The following is a 20,507-nucleotide window of genomic DNA, read 5'->3' as shown; positions in this document are numbered from 1 at the left end:
AATTAGAAGTCTGTGCGTGGTGACTTGGTTCTCTAGGTTCCTGTGTTATTTTAGCGCCAGAGGAGTAGGGCTGGGATGCTCCTATTTCCCAGAAGAAAACCCTGGTTTACCCTTGCCACTTACACTGATTCGCTTTCTTAAGAAGAAAATTTTTTTTTAATTAACATATAATGCATTATCAGCCCCAGGGGTACAGTTCTGTGAATCGCCAGGTTCTTACACTGACTCTTTTTTTTTTTTTTAAAAGATGTTATTTATTTATTTATTTATTTGACAGATAGAGATCACAAGTAGGGAGAGAGGCAGGCAGAGACAGAGGAAGGGAAGCAGGCTCCTCGCTGAGCTCAGAGCCTGATGCGGGGCTCGATCCCAGGACCCTCGGATCATCACCGGAGCAGAAGGCAGAGGCTTTAACCTACTGAGCCACCCAGGTTCTTACACTGACTCTTATAAGGGCCTCAGTTCCTGGGAGTGGAGAGGCCAGAGGGGTGAGTTGCCTATTTTCCTCCTATCCAGTGGGACCTCCCGGGTCACCAGATTAGGTGGAGCCAAGGGCCACCCTTGTCATCCCATCATTCCCTTAACTTTGAAAAAGAAGTTACAGATTAGAGAACAAAGTATTTTCTCCTGAACCAAAGGTCAATGGAGGTAGGCTAATTGAGAAAGGCTATAGACAGTGCATTACAGACTGATAAGAAGTACAGGAACCAGCTTCCAGTTTAGAGACCACAGGAGTGTCCTGGCCCAGGAGGAGGGGAAACTAAGGGTGGCCTAGGTGTCCATTGGCTTCTTGCCTGCTGAAGGCCTTGGGTCAGTTCCAAACAAGCTACAGCTGGTAACCCATGGTCCAACCAATGGCCCCATGCACCACTCCCACCCCCATACCAACCCCCAGGCCACATTGGGATGACCCTGACCATGGCAACAGTGGACCCATTTGCCTGCCTCTGGCACCCTCTTAACGATCCTGCAAATGCTCTGAGTTCAGTTTTTGTCTCTACCATAGGGTGGTATTTAACTACAGGAGAGATTCTCAGCTTTTGGAATTAAGTGTCTGTCAGTCAGTCTGCCAAAGACGTAGAATCTGTTGTGATCAAATTTTCTTTCTCCTGGAAAGGCATTTCTGTGTGGACAGGTATTTGGGTGTGACTTATGTGCTTTACAGTAAATTTTAAAGATACAGATAGCAATTGTATTGTTGGGAGTCTGGTGTGTAAGGCATTGCGGGCATGTGTTTTTAAAATATTACCATGTTTTGGGCCCATCTACATATGGCCTTTAATTCTCCTGATAAGTAGTTGGGATTTTTTCCTGCCCTGGTCTCAGGGGATCACCCATCACTGTTGTAGCATGGCCCTGCAGCATCTGACTTTGGGGGACAACAGGCTCCTTGGCAGGGGTCCGTGCCAGGTGGACCTGGCAGGTGAGGGGTGAGAGGTGAGGGGCTCTTGCTGGCAGGGGAGGCTTGTGTTAGTGACCTGAGAACTTCTACTGGGACGCGCTTGGCATGCAAACGGGAAGCCATAGCCCCACTTTGGATGGGTGGCAGTCCCCCAGTGTGGAGCTAGGAGGGCCTGCAGAGACCTTTGGATCTGATGCTCACTGTATAGTGTAAAGGACACCCTGAGAGGCCGAGTGCATTTGCCCATGATTGTGCAGCTAGACGGTGTCCAGACAGGGCTAGGACGTTGGTTCCTTGGTTCCTTGACTGGTCCTGTTGTTGTCTTTGTTTTAAAACTCCATAATGGTGGCTCCGTAGCTCAGGGGTTAGAGCACTGGTCTCGTAAAACTCCATAATGGGCAGCAGCCCTCCTGGGGGTGGAGGTTAATCTCAAGCCTCTGCTGCCAGCTGTCTGGATTGGGACATTGGGCCATCGTGGACTGAGGTGATCTCGGTGTAGTACACACATGTTCTTTTCCGTGTCCCTCCTTTTCTTTGAAATAGACCTCCCCCATCCAGCAGGTTTTTGGTCTAGTTCATCTGCTATAAAATGCTGGGAAGCTGGCACTGCCTGTCTGCTAGTGTAGGAGAAATTCCAGAAATTCCAAGCAGCTAGGATGGGGGAGGATTTGAAGAGGATAGGTCACTGTATAATGTTGAAATGAGACCGTGTGGAGCTCAAAAGTTAAATTCCTTCATGAGGAACCTTGGTATCCCTTTAAAATATGGTGGGTTTTTTTTCTTCTTTTTTTTTTTTTTTTTAATTTTTAAATACAGTAGTGTTTTGACAACTATGACCCGCCCCTTGCTTTGACATTGTTGCTGTATGCCTTAAGTAGCCTAGCTTCTCACTGTGACCCAGATCATTGATGTTTATCCTCTCGTGCCAAAATTCATGATTCTCCTGTCCCTTTGGATGTGTTCTTTGGAAAAATGTCTATTCAGGTCATCTGCCCATTTTAAAATCAGAAAGTTTAGATATTTGTTGTTATTGTTGCTATTTTTTTGATGTTGACTTACAGAAGTTCTTTATATATTTTGAATATTAACCCCTGGTCAGATGCATCATCTGCAAATATTGTCTCCTGATGCATCATTTGGAACTATCCCCTCCCATTCAGTAGGTTGTCTTTTTGTTTTGTTGATGGTTTCATTCACTCTGCAGAAGCGTTTTATTTTAGTGTAGTCCCAATAGTTTGCTTTTTTTTTTCCCTCACTTCAAGAGACCTATCTAGAAAAACATTGCTAGGCCCGTGTCAGAAGTCTTACTGCCTATGTTTTCTTTAGTTTTATGTTTGTTTTATGTTCAGTTTTATGCAATTTTATTGTTTCAGATCTCACATTAGGACTTTAATCCATTTTGAGTTTATTATTGTGGATGGTGAAAAAAAGTTTCATTCATTTGGATGTAGATGTTCAGTTTTCCCAATACCATTTAGAGAGGAGACTGTCTTTGTCACCATTGCATATGGCTTCTTCTTCTTTGTGGAGTAATTGACCCTGTAAGTGTGGGTTTTTTCCTGAAACTTTTTATTTATTTATTTTTAAAGCTTTTATTTATTTATTTGACAGAGATCACAAGTAGGCAGAGAGGCAGGTAGAGAAAGAGGGAGGCAGGCTCCACACTGAGCAGAGAGCCTGATGCGGGGCTTGATCCCAGGCCCCTGGTTTCATGACCTGAGCCAAAGGCAGAGGATTAACCTACTGAGCCTGCCAGGCACCCCTGAAACGTTTTTTTTTTTTTTTAAGATTTTATTTATTTGGGGCGCATGGGTGGCTCAGTGGGTTAAAGCCTCTGCTTTCCGCTTGGGTCATGGTTCCGGGGTCCTGGGATTGAGCGCAGCATCCGGCTCTCTGTTCAGTGGCAAGCCTGTTTCCTCCTCTCTCTCTGCCTGCTTCTCTGCCTACTTGTGATCTCTGTCTGTGAAATGAATGGATAAAATCTTAAAAGAAAAAACAAATCTTATTTATTTGACAGAGAGAGACGACAAGCAGGGGGCAGTGGCAAGGAGAGGGTGAAGCAGCTTCCCCGCAGAACAGAGGAAGCCTGATATGGGACTCGATCCCAGGACCCCGGGACCATAACCTGAGCTGAAGGCAATCACCCCACAAACTGAGACACCCAGGTGCTCAGTGTGAGTTTATTTCTGGGCCTCTGGTCTGTTCTTTTGATGTATGTGTCTCTTTCTGTGGCACTACTGTACTGTTTTGATTACGACTGCTTTGTAGTGTTTATTTTTTTTTGGAAGGAAAAGGTTTAATTTAAAGATTCAAGATTCACATCAATATTAATGATAAAGTTACCTTTCTCTTGATAAGAGCTCAACTTTTGCCTTTCTCATTTTAACATTTCTTGCCACATTTTTTCCTGTGTTTTTCTGTTACTTTCACCCCATCTCTTCCTGTCTATTGTCCTAAGGATGCATTCCCTCCCTCTCCCCAGTAGTTTACACTCGATCTTTAGCAAAAGGCCAAGAAGTGATCCCCAGTAGTTTAGAATCTATACTTATACATAAGCTACAACGATTAAATTCATTTTAACACACTCTGTAACTTTACCAACATTTAGGTAGTATCCGTAACCTTCTTTTCCTATATGCCCCAAGAGCACTGTTACCTGTTCATCTTCCTGAGTAGAAATGTGGCATTTTATTTTCCTGTTTTCCTTTTTTGATGTGGGAGAAAGATAATCTACATTGTGTGTATGTGTTTATAGTCACCCTAGATTGCTAAAGTATATCCTCCAGTGATTCTTTCAAAGAGGGTATGCAAGAAACGAACTTGTGAATTCTTTCATATCAAAAAATGTCTTTGTTTTACCTTCAAAATAAAATGCCACTTTGGCTGGATGTTGGATTCGAGGTTTAAATGTTTTCCCCTGCAGAAATTTTATGTTACTGCCCCATTTCCTTCTAGCATCCATAGTGTCCAGTAAGTCTGCTGTCAGTCTGATTCTTGTTCCTTTGTAGGTTCACACTCCTCTTTCTGGAAGACTTTATGATTTTTTTTATCCTTGGAATTCCCAGATTCCTAGGAGTCTTTATTCATCAATCTTACTGAGTACTTGGTAAGCACTGACAGTCTCAAGACTTGAATTTTTCTTGGCACCTGGGTGGCTCAGTTGGTTAAGCAACTGCCTTTGGCTCAAGTCATGATCCTGGAGTCCTGGGATCCAGTCCCACGTCCCGCTCCCTGCTCAGAGCATGGTCTTCTTCTCTCTCTGACCCTCCCCCCTCTCATGCATTCTTTCTCTCTCTCTCTCTCATAAATAAATAAAATCTTAGAAAAAAAGACTTGAATCTTTCTTTAGCTCTGGGACGTTTTCTTCCATTCTTAATTATTTCCTCTGCTCCATTCCCTTTATTATCTTTTCCAGGAATTCCTGTCAAATGGATGTTGGAGCTTCTGGATCTCTCCTCTATATCTGGATCTTTCTTTATTATCTCTTTGGCCCTTTGCATTGTAATCTTAGAACATTCTTCAAGTTGATCTTCTAGATCATTCCTTGTCTCTTCAAGTATGTCTCTTCTGCTATTCAGAGCATCTATGGAGTTCTTTATTTCCAAGACAGCTGGATGATAATCTTTAATATTTCTAATCCCCTCTTTTATCTCTTTGAATTTATTAATTCACTTCTTCTAAAATTTTCTTCTCTTATATTACCTGTTTCTTTAGGTGTTGGCACCTTTTTTTGCAGAATTTTGTGTGTTTTCCTTCAAACTATGGTGATTCCTGATGGGTGTCAGGTGATTCCTCATGGGAGTACTCAAATTTGTACATAAATGCCTATTCTGCTTACCAGAACTTATCTCTAGTGACTTTGAGGGAGAGGCCAAACACAAGGTTAGACATACTGTCCCAATTCCTTGATATGTCAGCATATCTGTTTCCTCTTTATTCTGGGGTTTTTGTTCCATCCAACGTTTCACCAGTTTTCATCTAAGTCCCAAGCCACATAATTTTAGGCAATTTCTTTAAGTCCATTGGAGGCGTCCTCATGATAACTATTGACATGTCTCTGCATTTTCAGTCTAATATCTGAGCCATCTTCTGGTCAGTTTCTGTCAACCGAATTCTTTCCCTATGGTGATATTTTCCTATTTCTTTGTGAAAGTCTAGTAATTCCTTCCTTCCTTTCTTTCTCTCAAGATTTTACTTTTAAGCAATCTTTTTTCCCAATGTAGGGCTTGAACTCCCAACCCTGGGATCCAGAGTTGCATGCTCTTCTGACAGCCAACCAGGCATGCCATGTCTAGCGATTTCTGACTGTACATGAGACACTGTTGATAAGTATTCAAAACAGAAGTATTTTATTTTTCTAAAGAGTAATTTTTGTTTTTTCCGGCCTGCTAAACTCTCCCAAAGTAAAAAATATTATATACATCTATATATACATATCATCCAGTGAGAGTCTTCATCTATAAGGAAGTTATTTGCAGAGCAGTATTTGTCTTCAGCACAACTGTGTCTCAGTGCCTCAAAAAGGGATCCAGCCGGAGGACACATACACACGCTCGCCTGCACGCGTGCCAAAGGCTTTGTAGTATATCTAGAAATCTGGGATTGCAATACCTCTATCTTTGTTGTTCTCAAGATTGCTTTGGCTACTCAAGAACATTTGTACTTCCATTCAAATTTTAGGATTATTTGTCTATTCTTTGAAAAATGCTGGTGGTATTTTGGTAGGGATTGCTCTGAATCCATTGATTTGCTTTGGGTAACATGGACATTTTAACAATGTTTGTTCTTCCAATTCATAATCATGGTACAATGTTCCATTTGTGCTGTCTTCAATCTCTTTATCATTGCTGTATAAGTTGCAGAAAACAGGTCTTTTACCTCCTTGGTTAAGTTTATTCCCAAGTCTTTTATTCTTTTTGTTGCAATTATAAGTGGGATTGTCTTCTTAATTTCTTTTTCTGCTACTTTGTTATTAGTGTAAAAGAAATGCAGCAGATTTCTGTATATTTTGAATCCTCCAAATTACTTCATTTATCAGTATTTATTTATTTGACAGAGAGAGACATGTGGCAAGAGACAGAACACAGCAGGGGAATGGGAGGGGAGGAAGCAGGCTTCCCTGCCGAGCAAAGAGCCTGATATGGGTCTGGATCCCGGGACCCTGGGGTCATGACCTGAGCCGAAGGCAGATGCTTAATGACTGAGGCACCCAGGCACCATCTTCATTTATCAGTTCTGATACTTTCTGTTTTTGTTGTTGTTGTTGTTTGTGAAGTCTTCTTTTTGTGAAGTTCTTTTTTTGTGAAGTTTTCTTTATTTAAAGTAGACTTCATGTCCACTGTGGTAAACAATGAGGTGCTTGAATTCATGACCATGAGAGTTAAGACCTGAGCTGATAGCAAGAGTTGGATGCTTAACCAGCTGAGCCACCCAGGTGCCCCTAAGGTTTTCTGTATGTATTATTATGTCCTGTGCAGATAGTGACAGCATAAACTTCTTCCTCACCAATTTGAATGTGCTGCTTCCAGTTGGTGAGGAGAGAGAAGAATTAGGCACAAAGGAGTCAGCTGCAAAAGACTGGGAGCAGGGGACAATGGTCCAAAAGGACTGCTGCCCCGAGCAACTCCACAGTCTCACTTTTATTGGATAGAAAATAATAGCCAACAGGATTGATGAAGGTCAAAGGTTAATCTTGTCTTGCAGACTAGCAAGAAGGAGGATAAAGTTTATAGTTAACAAGCACATTCATAGGACTCCTCTAACTAACAATGGGCTCTTCTGGGAAGAGAAAGGAGTGACAACTGATAAGGGAAGCAGGCCTTTTCATTCCCCCCTGAGCTGACTGGGCTTTCCCGGGTGCTCTGCTTCCCTGAAGCAGGCAGCATTCAGCCCTGGGCGGGCCTGGTGTTCCCGACTGCCTGGCTTCCATGAAGGGGCGGCCTTCCGCCCTGAGCGAGCCGGGCATCCCCAGCTGCCCAGCTTCGTGGTCCTATATCGTCCTTCTCCCCAAAGACCTGTTGTCAGTATATGTATTTCTTAAGGCCATATCTAAATGTGCTTGGTAACTAGTAAAATCCTCCTGGGGTTACAGTTTAAGTAACAAATTGTTCTGAGGGGCAGCAGCATGAATGCCTTGTATTTCTCGTGTGATTGCTGTGGCTAGGACTTCTAGTATCATGTTAAATAAGTGGTGAATATGGACATCTCTGTCTTGTCTCTAATCATAGAGGGAGAACTGTCTGCTTTTCCCCATTGAGTGTGATGTTAGCTGTGGGTTTATTATGCTGAGGTGTGTTCCCTCTAAACCTACTCTGCTGAAATCCATCCATTTCATGGTGTACTTTGTCAGATGCTTCTCTGTATTTGAGATGTTTATGGCTTTTGTCCTCTTGCTAATTGGTGCATTCCACTGATCAATTTCAGAATATTGAAACCACCCTTGCATCCCTGGAATAAAGCCTGTTTGATCTTGCTGAAGGATTTTTTTTCCTGTATTGTTGAATGCCATTCGCTGTTATTTTATTGAGGGGGATTTTTGCAACTGTGTTCATCAGACAAGTTAGCTTGTAATTTTTTTTTGTACTGTCTTCACTTTTGAGGTCAAAATAGTGCTGGCCTCCTAGAATGAATTTGGAAGTTTTCTTTTTTGGGAATGCTGTTTGAAGGATAGGGATTAACTCTCCTTTATGTTTCATAGAATTCACTTGTGAATCCATCTGGTCCAATTTCGTTTGTTGGGAGGTTTTTGTTTTTTTTTTTTTTTTTTTTTTTTTTTGATTACTGATTCAATGTCATTATTAGTAATTGGTTCAAATTTTTTTTTCTTTTACTTTATTTTTCCTTTAGATTTTATCTATTTACTGAGCATAAGCAGGGGGATCAGCAGACAGAGGGAGAGGGAGAAGCAGTCTCCCCACTGAGCAGGAGCCCAATGAGGGGCTCGACCCAAGACTCTGGGATCATGACCTGAGCTATCCAGGTGCCTGATGGGGCAGCTCTTTGACACCTTGAAAGTGAAGATGCAGATGTTCCCTGACCTATACCGGGGCCTCACTGATTGCTGCCTCAAGACCTACTCCCAGGTGGGCTTCCGCGGCCTCTACAAGGGGACCAGCCCAGGGCTGATCGCCAACATCACCGAGAACTCGGTCCTCTTCATGTGCTACAGCTTCTGCCAACAGGTGGTGCAGGAGGTGGTTGGATTGGAGAAGCAGGCCAGGCTGAGGTGAGTTGTGGGTACTAACACTTTCTTCCTTTGTTTAGAAAGAAAACGTTGTTGCCCAGTCAAAATTTGTATGATACCTTATGGGAAGAGTGTTTCCTTTTTTAAAATAACCACATTGTTTCTGATTGTGAAGTTGTCATGTAAAACTTGCAGAAGGCTGGTCAGTAATGCACTGTAAATAAGGAGGTGCCCTTACGTGCTGCTGTTCTTCAGGAAGATGCTTTTCAGATGCCCTGGTGGTACTGCTTCTCTTGTGGGCACCAGGGCTAGACGGGAGCCACAGGTGCAACTTGTGAGCCAAGCTTTGGGTTCCCCTTCATCAGAGTGCAGAGGACTGGAAGAAGCTGCCTGAGCCAGACAGGCTGGAGAGCAACTTGGAATTTTAGGAGGAGCTGGAAGCGTCTGTGAAGATGCGGATGGACTGACTCTTTGGCCAAGTCTGCCCAAACATCAGACTTCGGCTTGTGCCGCGTCCTCCCTTGCATATTTATTTACACAGAGACCATAGAGGATTCAGGAACCACTGGCATGTGTAGCCCTCCCTTTTTTGAACGTTGATTTATTTTAAATCATTGAAAATTGTATCAGGATAATGGTTGGGCAGATAGCCGTATGGGTTGTTTCGGTAGGAACTGGAAACCCATTTGCAACTCTGGTCCCACCTGACTGTAGGCCCCTTCTGTACAGAAGTGTTCTCTGGAGACGCCTAGTGATCTCAAAGATGTGCCCTTTTGTAAGCAGGGTTTTTTTCTTCACGGATGGAACGTGTTTTTTTAAAGGCATGGGACTGGGTGGAATCACCCAGGGAGATAGCATCTATAGAGGGCTGTTATGGTTTCCAGAACCTTCTGGCACAGAAGTGTCATGAAGAGGAAAAGGAAGTAAAGCAATAAGCAGGAGAGAAACCAGGAGAGTGTGAGATCTCATGCTAGAGACTGACAGAACACTGTAGCGACTGTCACTCTTCCTGCTAGAGGGAGACACTTTCTCTGGGACAAGATGGGACATTTAGGTCCCCTGCGACATTCCCAGAGGAGGATGCCTTATGGAGAAGATGGAGGTAGGAAGCAGCCACATGAGGTCCTGGAGGAAGTCCTACAGCCCAGAAGCCATTCTGTTTCATGTGGTCTCACCCCGTACCCTCCTCTCCCATCCTGGTGAGGTAGGAGGGAGCTGCGTCTTCATCCCACACAACAGTGTTTGCTTATTACCTGGCAGGGAATGGCCACCTTAGAGTTGATGGAGCTGGGGCACCCACACCTGTCCTGTTTTGTTCATCCCTCCTCATGATCCTATGAGAGCAGCAGAGCTCTCCCTGCTGTTTTTTTTAAAGATGGGGACTCCAACTTGCAGATACTGGCTTAGGATCCTATTACTTGAGCTCATAACTGAGCACAGGACCCAGAGCTGTGTCTTCCGAGTCCCCGTCCAGAACTCTTGCCGTAAGACCAGAGTCGGGACTCTAGACTGTGGTAGGGGTCAGGTCTAGAGGAAGGCGTGGTCAGTAGAGGCAATGAAAGGAAAGCACTGCTTGGAAGAGCCTGCCGTGAATTTCAGCAATGATACCGTAAATATTTGCATGTCCTTGGCTTGAATGCCACCCCGAGTAGAGTTCTCCTCTGACCTTTGTCCACATGGGGTCCTAACACAGCAGGAGGGTTCAGGTACAGGTTTGTTGAATGGGAGATAAGCAGCCTATTCTTACCAAATCCCATCCTGTGCCTGCTGCGGTTTCAGTTCTGGGTCTAACGCCTCTCCTGCAGGTGCATCCTGGGGCCCCGCGCGCCTCACTGGGCGCCCAGGTAGGGGAGAGGACTCAAAGTCCACTGCAGGTGTGCTTTGACCTTGCTGTTGCACTAGAACAGCGTGCTCATACTCGGGCCCCTGACTCTTAGGCTGAAGGGCTTCCACACCGATCGATGCCATCTTTGTTCCCGCAAACCTGGCCGTTCTGGCTGCTGGTCAGCAAATTGACAAAGGATACCCGAGGGAAATGAAGTGCATGTGCTCGGTCTGTTAGGCTTTTGCTCACGGTTTGGGGAAAGCTTGGAAGAGGATCTCTGTAGCCGGGGAGTGGTCGCTTCACGGGGGTGTGGCGTCCTGGTGGTTAGGTGACTCAGGCTGCTGGCTTGACAGGTGAGAGTCAGGGAGCCAATCGACCTGTGAGCAGCTCACTCTTCCTGCCCAGTCCCGGGTGCCAGCAGAGCTCTTGTGACCGAACACTCCGGGGCTGGAAGGGATCTTATTTTCTGACCCTTGTGAACGCTCAAGAGAATTCCTGACAGTTAATCTCTCAGACTTTTCCCTGTATTTTTGAACTCTGATGAGACCTCGCTTTCACAGCCCTGCTGGTGACTGTGGCTGGTGGTACCAGACCCTCCTGTGGTGAAATGAATGCTTGTGTTTCGTGCATTTGCTTCTCCGTTTAGATTCCCGGTGTAGCCATTTTACCTCCAGCCCTGGAGCTTGCTGACCCCTCCTTCACGCCCTCCTCCCCCGTCCTCGCTCCCGCTGCCCTCTGGGGCCGAGGTCAGGAGGTCGTCAGCGGAACTGGGAAATCTTTTTTGCAATGAGCAGCTTTTTGGTTAAAGATTTATTCTGGGCTTTCATCTGCAACAGTGACTTTGTACATGGGGTTGTTCCAGGTTGGATTTGGGGCATGCAGGGATGGCCCCAGAACCTCGCTTTATGAAGCTTAGTGGCAGATACGCCGAAGTATCGTGATGGTGTGTCTTTGGGGTGGTGGCTTCTGCATAGAGGCTTAGGCATGGGGGATACATTCCGTGCGTGTCGCTATGACTATGACTAATAAAAGGAGCTGGATCTTGCAGTCAGGCAGAGCCAGGTCTGAATCCTAGCATTGCCACATGGTAGTGGTGTGACTTCAGGTACATTAGGTATTCTTTTTTTTTTTTTTTTAAAGATTTTATTTATTTATTTGACAGAGAGAGATCACAAGCAGGTAGAGAGGCAGGCAGAGAGAGAGAGAAAGGGAGGCAGGCTCCCCGCCAAGCAGAGAGCCTGAAGCGGGGCTCGATCCCAGGACCCTGGGATCATGACCTGAGCCGAAGGCAGAGGCTTTAACCCATTGAGCCACCCAGGCACCCCTTCCTAAGGTAGTTTTAAGGAAAGTAATTGTTGGTTCCAAAAACTTAAGCGAATGGACACCTTGCACAAAGGTAAGTATCGGTTGACAATATTTTAGGTGTGGCTATATACTCCTGGCCTACACAGGGGTATATGGTACCTTGGGGTTAAGACTTGGTTCAGAAGGGGCAGGCCAGTCCTGTTGAGTTGGATCACTGTGTTACATTCCCATTATAGAATGGGAGCTGAGTTGTAAGAAGGACCTAGATAATGACTGATGCCTGATAAAACCTTCTGAAATGCTTTTGATCACCGGGGGGGTTTGATTCTTCACTGGTCCAAGGGAAATCACCTGCTGAGAGCACTGTGAAGATAAAACACACCAAAGATGTGGTTTCTGCTGCTGTTTTCCTGACAGAGAAGGCCTGCCATGGCGCACACCGTCAGGAAGAGGGGGTCTAGACAGAAAGGATCCTGCATTACTACTGTTCCAGGGCTCTGATCAGCCTGAAATAGAAGTTCTTGCCTACTTACTTTCTAAGAACTAAATCCTCGGTGCTTCTTGCCCTGTAGAGTTTCTAAGAATTTCCTTTGTCTTGCCTTCAAGTAATCATCTACTCCCTTACTCCTTCACTGCACTAACACAAAGCGAAAAGACCGTAAGCACTTGAACAGATTCCTTCTATACCACCCGTTCGAAAGAAAGGTAGAGGAGGGTAGGCACAGAAGGAGGTAGAGGAGTGGGCGAATACGAGGGCATTTGATTCTTGCTGAGCTGTACAGCTCCTTATTGTAATTTCTCTTACTCACTGTTGAACAAAAGTGGGTATTGGCTCTTTTACATCTTGGATAATATCCAAAATGTATGAATGCAGGTTTTTTTTTTTTTTTTCAATGAACCAAAAAGTGAATTTGTTTATTGAGAGCAAGAGGATGCAAGCAATATAGAAATCAGAACTTGTCTGGCTTTCCCTGACTTTTCTTTCTCTGCCTGTCAAATGTGCGTTGGATTTTATTTGTACATGTTCTGAGTGTCCCGGTCTGCTGCTGGAATCCTTTATACAGGGGTAAGCTGTGGGCAGATTCCTGAAGACCACCTCCACCAACCACCCTTGGGCAGAAACGGTCATCAGGCAGGAGTGTTGGCTCAGTAGCACCTACTTTCCCCTTATTTCTTGTGTACCATGAAATAGACCTTGCCTGTGATGGTGAGCCTTGCAACTAGGAAAAAGCAGCTCTAGGAACCCGCCCTGCCATGGTTGCCCTGGTCCAGGTCCATCATTGTTTTGTCCACACTCAGAGGAGGTCTTTCTGATTTTCCAGAAATCCAGGATACTCCTTCTCCAGGAGTGTTCTCAGGGCTTCCTTTGCTGAGTGGCACACTTGGAAAATGTGAACATGGTTCCATTTGAGACGGGGTTCTGGCGTGGTCTGCTGAAGTCTTGGCCAGAGGCACGGTGGCCACACACAGCTCTCTATGAATACACGCTTTAATGATATTTCCTAGCTGTTGGAAAGTTCAAGTGAGAACCGCTGTCCTAAAATAAAAGGATCTGTGCTTCTCTGAGATTTCCTCCCTGTAGAAGCCTCATTTTCAGAATTTGGGTCCCTGGGTTTCTAGAATCAGCCATTCCCTGCCTGCTCAGGGTTGAGCCAGGCCTGCCACTGGATGGAAGTGCCAGCCTCATCCCCAGCCCCCCATTTCCCCGGCCCTAAGCACAGCTCCCTGTCTCCCTGCAGCACAGTCTGGTCCGTGGTGAAGGGCGTCCTCAGGAAGGACGGCCCCTTGTGCTTCTACCACGGCCTCTCCAGCACCTTACCCGAGAGGTGCCCGGCTATTTCCTCTTCTTTGGCGGCTACGAGCTGAGCAGGTCGTTTTTTGCATCAGGAAGATCGAAGGATGAGCTAGGTAAGCATTTGGCTGGGCCAGGCCGCGCCCCACAGTGGCCTGCTTGTTGCAGAGGCTGTGGGGGTCTGCTAGGCACGGAGGTTTCTGGAGGCTTGGAAAGGACCTTGGCACCTTCCTCTGGGTGCACTCATGTCCTTGCCACGGGGGTGAAGCTGTGCATCCCAGACTTCTTTACTGGAGTAACATTTTAGGGGAGAATATAGAAATTACTTTCCTGTGGGAAATCACCTGTAAAGCATTTTGCATTAAGCATAAAACTTGGTAACAAATCTTGAGTGTGTTTCCAGAGGACTGAAAAGTGCCATTCTTTCTAGCTTGTCCTGTGTACCTGCCTGACGCAATCACGTCAATGTTTGGCTTGCAGGAATGATTACTTGTTAATTCTCAAACACATCACTTCAGTGTTTTGGGCTTATTCTGGGGTTCGGCAAGTCCCAGGCTTAACTGTCGTGTTTAATAAGACAACTTTGTCTTTCATGGTAAAGGAAGAATCAGGGCTGTGGGGCATTAACATAATGAAATACTGCAGACTGAGAGGGTTGGAAAAAAACATGACCTGTGTTTCAGTGGCCACTGTTCTCATTCCCATGGGGTGGGGGGGGGGCGGGTTGCCCTGTTGCTGGGGGCCTGTTCTGTGTGGACCAGTCCTTCGTAGGGCAGGCCTGGAGGGCCACAGCGCCACAGTGGCCAGCACTGATCTGGTCCTGTGATGAGGGGCAGACCCAGAGTGCCACATGGGACCTTGTGTCCTCTGAGCAGAGAGCCCAAAGGGGGCTCGATCCCTGAGATCAGGACCTGAGCTGAAGGCAGATGCCTTACTGACTGAGCCACAGGTGCCCGAAGTATCAGCATTTTTATTTGCATCTACCTGCACCCACTACCACCTTGACCTCTGGAAATGCTGTCCTTGAGACAAAAATGCTGTTGGCTGCTTTCCTCCTCCAGGTCCTGTCCCTTTGATGTTAAGTGGTGGAGTTGTTGGGATCTGCCTCTGGCTTGCTGTATACCCAGTGGATTGCGTCAAATCCAGAATTCATGTACTTTCCATCTGGAAAACAGGCAGGATTTATCAGAACCTTTATAAGCATTGTGAAAAATGAAGGTGAGTCTGCTCATTGCAGAAATGGAGTGGGTATGTCTAGACCGGTCATTTCGCTGTAACCCTCGTGGAGGTCGATCTCGTGTGTGTGGTTGCTCTCTTCCCCTGCCCCCTGTCCTTCTTCTAGCGCCCCTGCCTTAGCTTGCTTCCATTCTCCAGAATGTTTGCTGTCCTTGTTCCTCGCTTCTGGGCCAGGATTCTTTGTTCTAAATAGCCCGGAGGGAACTTTAAAACTCCAGATTGTGCCTAAGGGGACAAATGCTTGGAAGTCAGCACCCCTTGTTCTATAGAGTATAGACAGTATCAGAAAAGGATCTCTAACAGAACCACTAAAGGATTTAAAAGAATGTGCTGCAAGTCTGTAATGCTCAGACTTCCTGAAGGTGATTGGCTCTGAATTTTGAGAGTTAACGTAGGAGTATCAAGATTTCCTAGGACATGTTTGTATTTGTATAACGCCCGGATCGTGCCTCTGGTGAGCAGAGACCTGTCCTTTCAGCATCCTCTCTACATCTTCCACCTCGGGATGTGAACTTGATTTTGCGAGAGAGCGGCCACAGGGTGTGGAAACGGTTCAGTTCATACTCCAGAGTTGCATAAAGCCTCGTAGTTGCGCAGAGCCCTACGCCTCCCTCATCCACTTGGATCTTCATAACAGTCTGGGCAGTGCCAGCTGTGGACACGGGACTGTGCTTTTGGCCCAGTGTCTTGCGGTTCTTGTCCTCCCGAGTGACTGTGAGGCTGCTGCCCTCCTGTGTTCTGGGGCTGCTTCTCTCTGCCCAGGTGAGGCCTCGCTCTGCCCGGTCCATATACCAGGAGCGAGTCCGGGACTCGTGTGTGGTACCTGAGCGTCGCCAAGATTTTCTGGAACACTGGATGCCTGGCCTCGTTGCCGTGAGCCTCCATCCTTCCCGTTCATCCAGGGACACCTGGACAGAAGCCCTTCCGTCCCTTGTCGGCATTCTGTGTGTTGTCTGGATCTGTCGGTGTCCAGCCCTGGGCTCTGCGGCTTTACAGGGTCTCTCTGAGAAGTGGCATCTCAGTCTTTGATCACTTCTTGTCTTCTAGGAATAATGGCCTTATATTCTGGACTGAATCCCACAGTGATCCGAGCGTTCCCTGCCAATGGGGCGCTCTTTCTGGCCTACGAATACTGACTGATGAGTCAGTTCGAAGCCTACTGAAGTGTCTTGGTGAAACGAAATCCAGGTTTAGGCACGTGACCCCAACAGTTCATCTCAGGGTTTCACGGAGTACAAGACCAATGGGGAATTATTTTGGTTTCATAGGAGTTCTATTTTTTTGGTCTTCCCTTATTCTCTAAATCTTAAACTTTGTGAAAAGGGCCTCCATTTTATCCTATTAATTTCTGCCCATAATCGTACTGAAATCGAACTCAGTTGCTGCTCTTGTCCTTGGTGGGACATTTAGGGTGAGCTGCGGCCTTACACAGCATCTGAAAGGCTAAATATAGCTCCCTCGGGACTTTTGCATAAACCTGTATGTGTCCGTGCAGCTTGCATGGTTACATGTTAGAAGGCGTCATTTGGTTCCATGTTTAATTCTCAGATCTCACCAGAAAAACTCTGAGGTAACCATGTTTCATGAAGATGACTATGAATGATTCCTTACTCTAGATAGAGGCTCTCTTTTAGAACCTTTGTACATGAACTTCAGCCACTTAGCACAGTGCAGTTTTTCTGTGGTGCTTGACAACTGAACTATCTGTGTAGATTTTGTAGAGGAGAACATATCCGCAAACTGGTGTGGCTTCCATGTTCACGATTTAAGTTAGGAGTAAGCCTCTTGGACTTTCCCAAGATGTTCTACTGTTAAAATAGTGCCATTCACTTCCTAGGTGGGATCATCTTGTGCCCCTGACACATTGTGAGGTGTGGTGAGAGCAGCACGCCCCTCACCTGTGCCAGCTCCCCTTCTCTCCCAAAGAACACCCCCTCTGCTGGGCCTTGGGTTGAGGGAGGTGCTGAGGGGAGGGGGCCCTGCTGCTGTGCTTTGTGAAGGCCCATGACCGCCAGCAGGCCTGCTCTTCCGTCTCTGGGTCCTGGCCTGGGTAGGATTGCAGATTATTTCTTTGGACCTTCTTTCGCCTGCTGATGCACTTTGGCCCACTCACTCACTCACTGCCTCCACCGACCAGAGACCCTTCCCGGGAGCAGAGTGCCAAAGCCAAGAGAAGCCCTTGTTCCCTGTCTGGTGCCTGAAGGACAGTGCTCATGGGCAAGGTCCTCTTTTGGATGGAACTGGACAGAACCGAGGACTTGTCCTCCACAGTGAGTGATGTTGGGGTGACCCCTTTGTTTACATTTATCTCAGGATCGCTAACTGCCATGTTTCTTATTGGGTTGGAGCCTTTTACATTTGGTACTGGCAGTCCGTGGATTTTCAGGATTGTATATAGGGGGTGACTTTACAAAGCAATGAAACAAGCCAAGTAATTTTATTAAGCTATGCCATACGAATGCACTAACCACCACCACAAACTCCAGGTCACCTGGTGGAAGAGGGTCCCTTCTTGTCCCCACTTAGGCAAGCCTCATCATAACGTGCTGCTCCAAGACCAGCAAGGGCTCTCTCCGAAACCAGTGTTCTTAAGCAGGCTGACTCTGCTAACATCTGTCCCGTGTGTGTCTGTCCTTGTTGGCACAGTGTCCCCCTCGAGTGAAACCTCTGGTTACCTGAAGCTTTTTGTTCTCTGCAGAGGCCCTGTGCTAACTCTAGCCCACGCGCCAGAAGCCAGAGGGTCGGGGCAGTGAGCAGCTGCTCTTTCTGTATACTGCAGCTGTGCAAGTTGGCCCACCAGCAGCATTCTTCTTCTGCCTGGTTGTGTGGATGGGGTTGATGTAGCAGGAAACTGTTCTATTTTTTTAAAGTAGCTAAATTTCCTATTATGTTTTGGATAATTCTATTCCAGGGTAGTCCGATCTATTTAAAAAAAAAAAAAAAAAAAAAAAAACAGTATCATTCTGATGTACCATGATGTAAGATTCTCGAGTTGTTCAAGGAAGTATTTATGTCAGGTTGTAAGGAGGCAAGCCTGTAAATTCTCTTTATGTGAGAAAAAGCACAAGAGTGTAGCAACTCAGTGGCCAGGAATTTGGATGCATCTTGGAGGGTTAGGGAAGAGGAACCCTAACTGTAATCTTCTTTCAAAAAGCAAGTCTTGAAAATTGGGGTTTTCTCCTTAGTGCCAGCTAAGTATCTACGCCCCACCCCTGCCCCCTGTCCATTTACCTAAGTCTGCCACCTGGTCTGCCCCTCTGGCTTATGGCTGCATGCATGTTCAAGGGAACAGTACAAACTATGTTTCTGTAACACGTATTATAGCAAGTAATGTAGTCAGATCTTTTCCTAAAGAGCCTTTAGATGGGCTTTTGCACCTGTAGCTGAGACCCTTTGAGGACTATTTGGAGGGAAAAAGAGCACCTGCATCCAGGCATGTTCATAAATAAGGACATTTTATTTATATAATATATAAATATATAAGCATATACATAATGACGTTAAGGTACTTAGAATAAAACAACATCCAGCAACGAAGAGAATAGGATTCCCTGTGGACACTGGACTAACCAGTGTTTATAGTGAAAAGATGATCTTCACAGAGTTCCCTACATTTAAATGAAGTTGGCTGGGAGCAGAGTCTGTGTCAGGGGCTGTACTTTAAAAATCATCTAGATTTCTCTAGGCAGACATTTCCTTTGACTTCACGGTGATGTTACAAAGAGAAAGAATCTACTGTAACGTCTGCTTATGTTTACCCAGATTCTCTTGTCCTCCAAGGACTGCCTGTGTAATTGAAGCTTGTATCACAAGCTCTGCCGGGACTGTTTATAGGAACGGTCCTATGGGCTCAAGCCTCGTACTGGTGCCAGTCGGAGGTTTGTTAAATAGCTTAGAAATGACCTCTTTAATCTGACATTACACATGTGAAAGCAGGGACTACTTACCCAATAATACATAATAAACCTCACGCAAAATTGTGAGGAATCATTTTAAATGTTATTTTGATATGAAAGTTCTTTTAAACTCTTAACTTTGGCACACAGTCCCCAGGAACAGTAGTTCTCTCAACTCTGGCATACCTCCTTCAGGAAAGAAAAAGGACCACTAACCTTTTATAATGTATATACTTAAGGTGTCAAAAAGGTGTATGTAAATGTACTGTAAGTATACATGCAAGGAAGGAGGGTTAGGAGACCTAAATGTGTGGCAGGGATGGTGGAGAACAGTATTCTAGTATCTCACTTCATCAAAATACAGCTCGACTGCAAAGTCCTCATGGTAGATGTTCCAGGTTTTTTTTATGTGGATTATCCAGTTGGTTCCGTGGAAGGTAAAGCCTAGGAAAGAAGAAACATGTTTCAAGCACAGAAGGCCAACCAGGGTTAGTCTTAGTCCCTCTCCTGTGCCTCAGTTGGCACATACAAGTGGAAGGGCTTGGTAACATCTGGGATGGTCAATGTTGGGGCAGTCAGTAAGGCTGTTTGTAATTCCCGAAATGCTCCTTCTGCCTCAGCTGTCCACTCTACCATGGTGAGTCCTCCCTTAGCCAGTTCACAGAGAGGTCGCACCATCTCCGCGCACCGTGGTATCCACAGCTTGCAGCAGCCCAGCGTCCCAAGGAACTCCCTCATGGAGACCGAAGCCTAAATAACTGGCGTGGCTCTGACAGAGCTGTGTTTGTATTGCTGACCCCCGATACCTTTTTCCCTGCAGAGTCTGCAAGAGAGCTCTTGTCCCCCACAAGCAAGACCCATAGTCCTTAGCAGTTATTTCTACTATTCCCACTAACTCAGTCCTCCTTCAAGTACTAGAGAACTAGAATTCTAGAGAACTTCCAGACTCAGGAACAAATTTTTAGATAGGGAAGAAGTTTCTCTGGAATAATCTTCAGTTAATAAAAAAAAAAAAAAAGATTTCCCAGTTTAGTCACTAGAAAGTTATTTTGAAATGGGAGAGTATTGATTTTTTTTAAAAGATTTTATTTATTTATTTGACCACAAGTAGGCAGAGAGGCAGGCAGAGAGAGAGGGAGAAGCAGGCTCCCTGCCGAGCAGAGAGCACAGAGCCAGATGTGGGGCTGGATCCCCAGACCCTGGGATCGTGACCTGAGCTGAAGTCAGAGGCTTAACCCACTGAGCCTCCCAGGTACCCGTTAAATAGTATTTTTAATCTAATATTTAGCTTATGAAAAATGAGAATGTTTGCCATTGTCATTGCTCCGAACATGAGTGTGTAACTTCTCCTGAGATGTCACAAAGTGTACAAGTGTTACTCTTTACATGAATTTCTAAGCCTCAGTGGCTTTGTTTTCCTATTGAAATCATCAAGCAGAACTGCCAACAACTAACAGTGTTGATCAAGTTAAAGTTTGTGCCCTCCTCCACCCCCTGCTTGCTCCGCGTTATGGGAAAATCTGTTCAATAGTGAAATGGTATGTGTGTGGAAGCAAGTGACCTCGGTGGTTCCCATACCAGACGGGCTCCCCTTTGATCCCTGAAGCCGGTCTGAACACTCGCTCAGTCAGTGGTCCGAAGCAGGAGCTCCACTACAAGCAGTACTGGCCTGGGCAGTGTTTCTTAATTTTGTGATTTTCAAGGGCCATGAGATGAAAACTCTCTCATGTGTGGGTATTCTTGTCATTAATACTGACAGTCAACTATCAGTGTAACTGCTGCTTGTAGAAATGGATGAGGTCTTTGGACATAAAGTGGCATCAGTCTCTGGTCAGCACGATGTAAACTAGGTTGGAGGACTATTGTTT

General features: G+C 45.8%; 1 protein-coding gene and 1 pseudogene across 2 annotated transcripts in view; both read left to right on the top strand.

Moving 5' to 3' along the window:
• Positions 1–20,507, top strand: part of LOC123389921 (28S ribosomal protein S31, mitochondrial-like) — a 48,092-nt gene that overhangs the window by 23,330 nt on the left and 4,255 nt on the right. The window contains exon 5 of one of the 2 annotated variants that reach the window (XM_045072821.1): positions 8,249–8,627. The exons of the other annotated variant lie outside the window; for it this stretch is intronic. Within the exon in view, the coding sequence (XP_044928756.1) occupies positions 8,249–8,322 (74 nt within the window). The 3' untranslated portion in view covers positions 8,323–8,627. Of the gene's footprint in view, positions 1–8,248; positions 8,628–20,507 lie in introns of those variants that run through there. 2 annotated transcript variants of the gene reach the window in all.
• Positions 12,408–16,205, top strand: LOC123389922 (annotated as a pseudogene).

The sequence above is a fragment of the Mustela putorius genome, unplaced genomic scaffold, assembly GCF_011764305.1.
Source record: "Mustela putorius furo isolate JIRA1106 unplaced genomic scaffold, ASM1176430v1.1 tig00004192_pilon_pilon_pilon, whole genome shotgun sequence".
NCBI lineage: Eukaryota > Metazoa > Chordata > Mammalia > Carnivora > Mustelidae > Mustela > Mustela putorius.
Note: the sequence above shows the minus strand (reverse complement) of the source record. Positions and strands in the feature narration are given on the sequence as shown.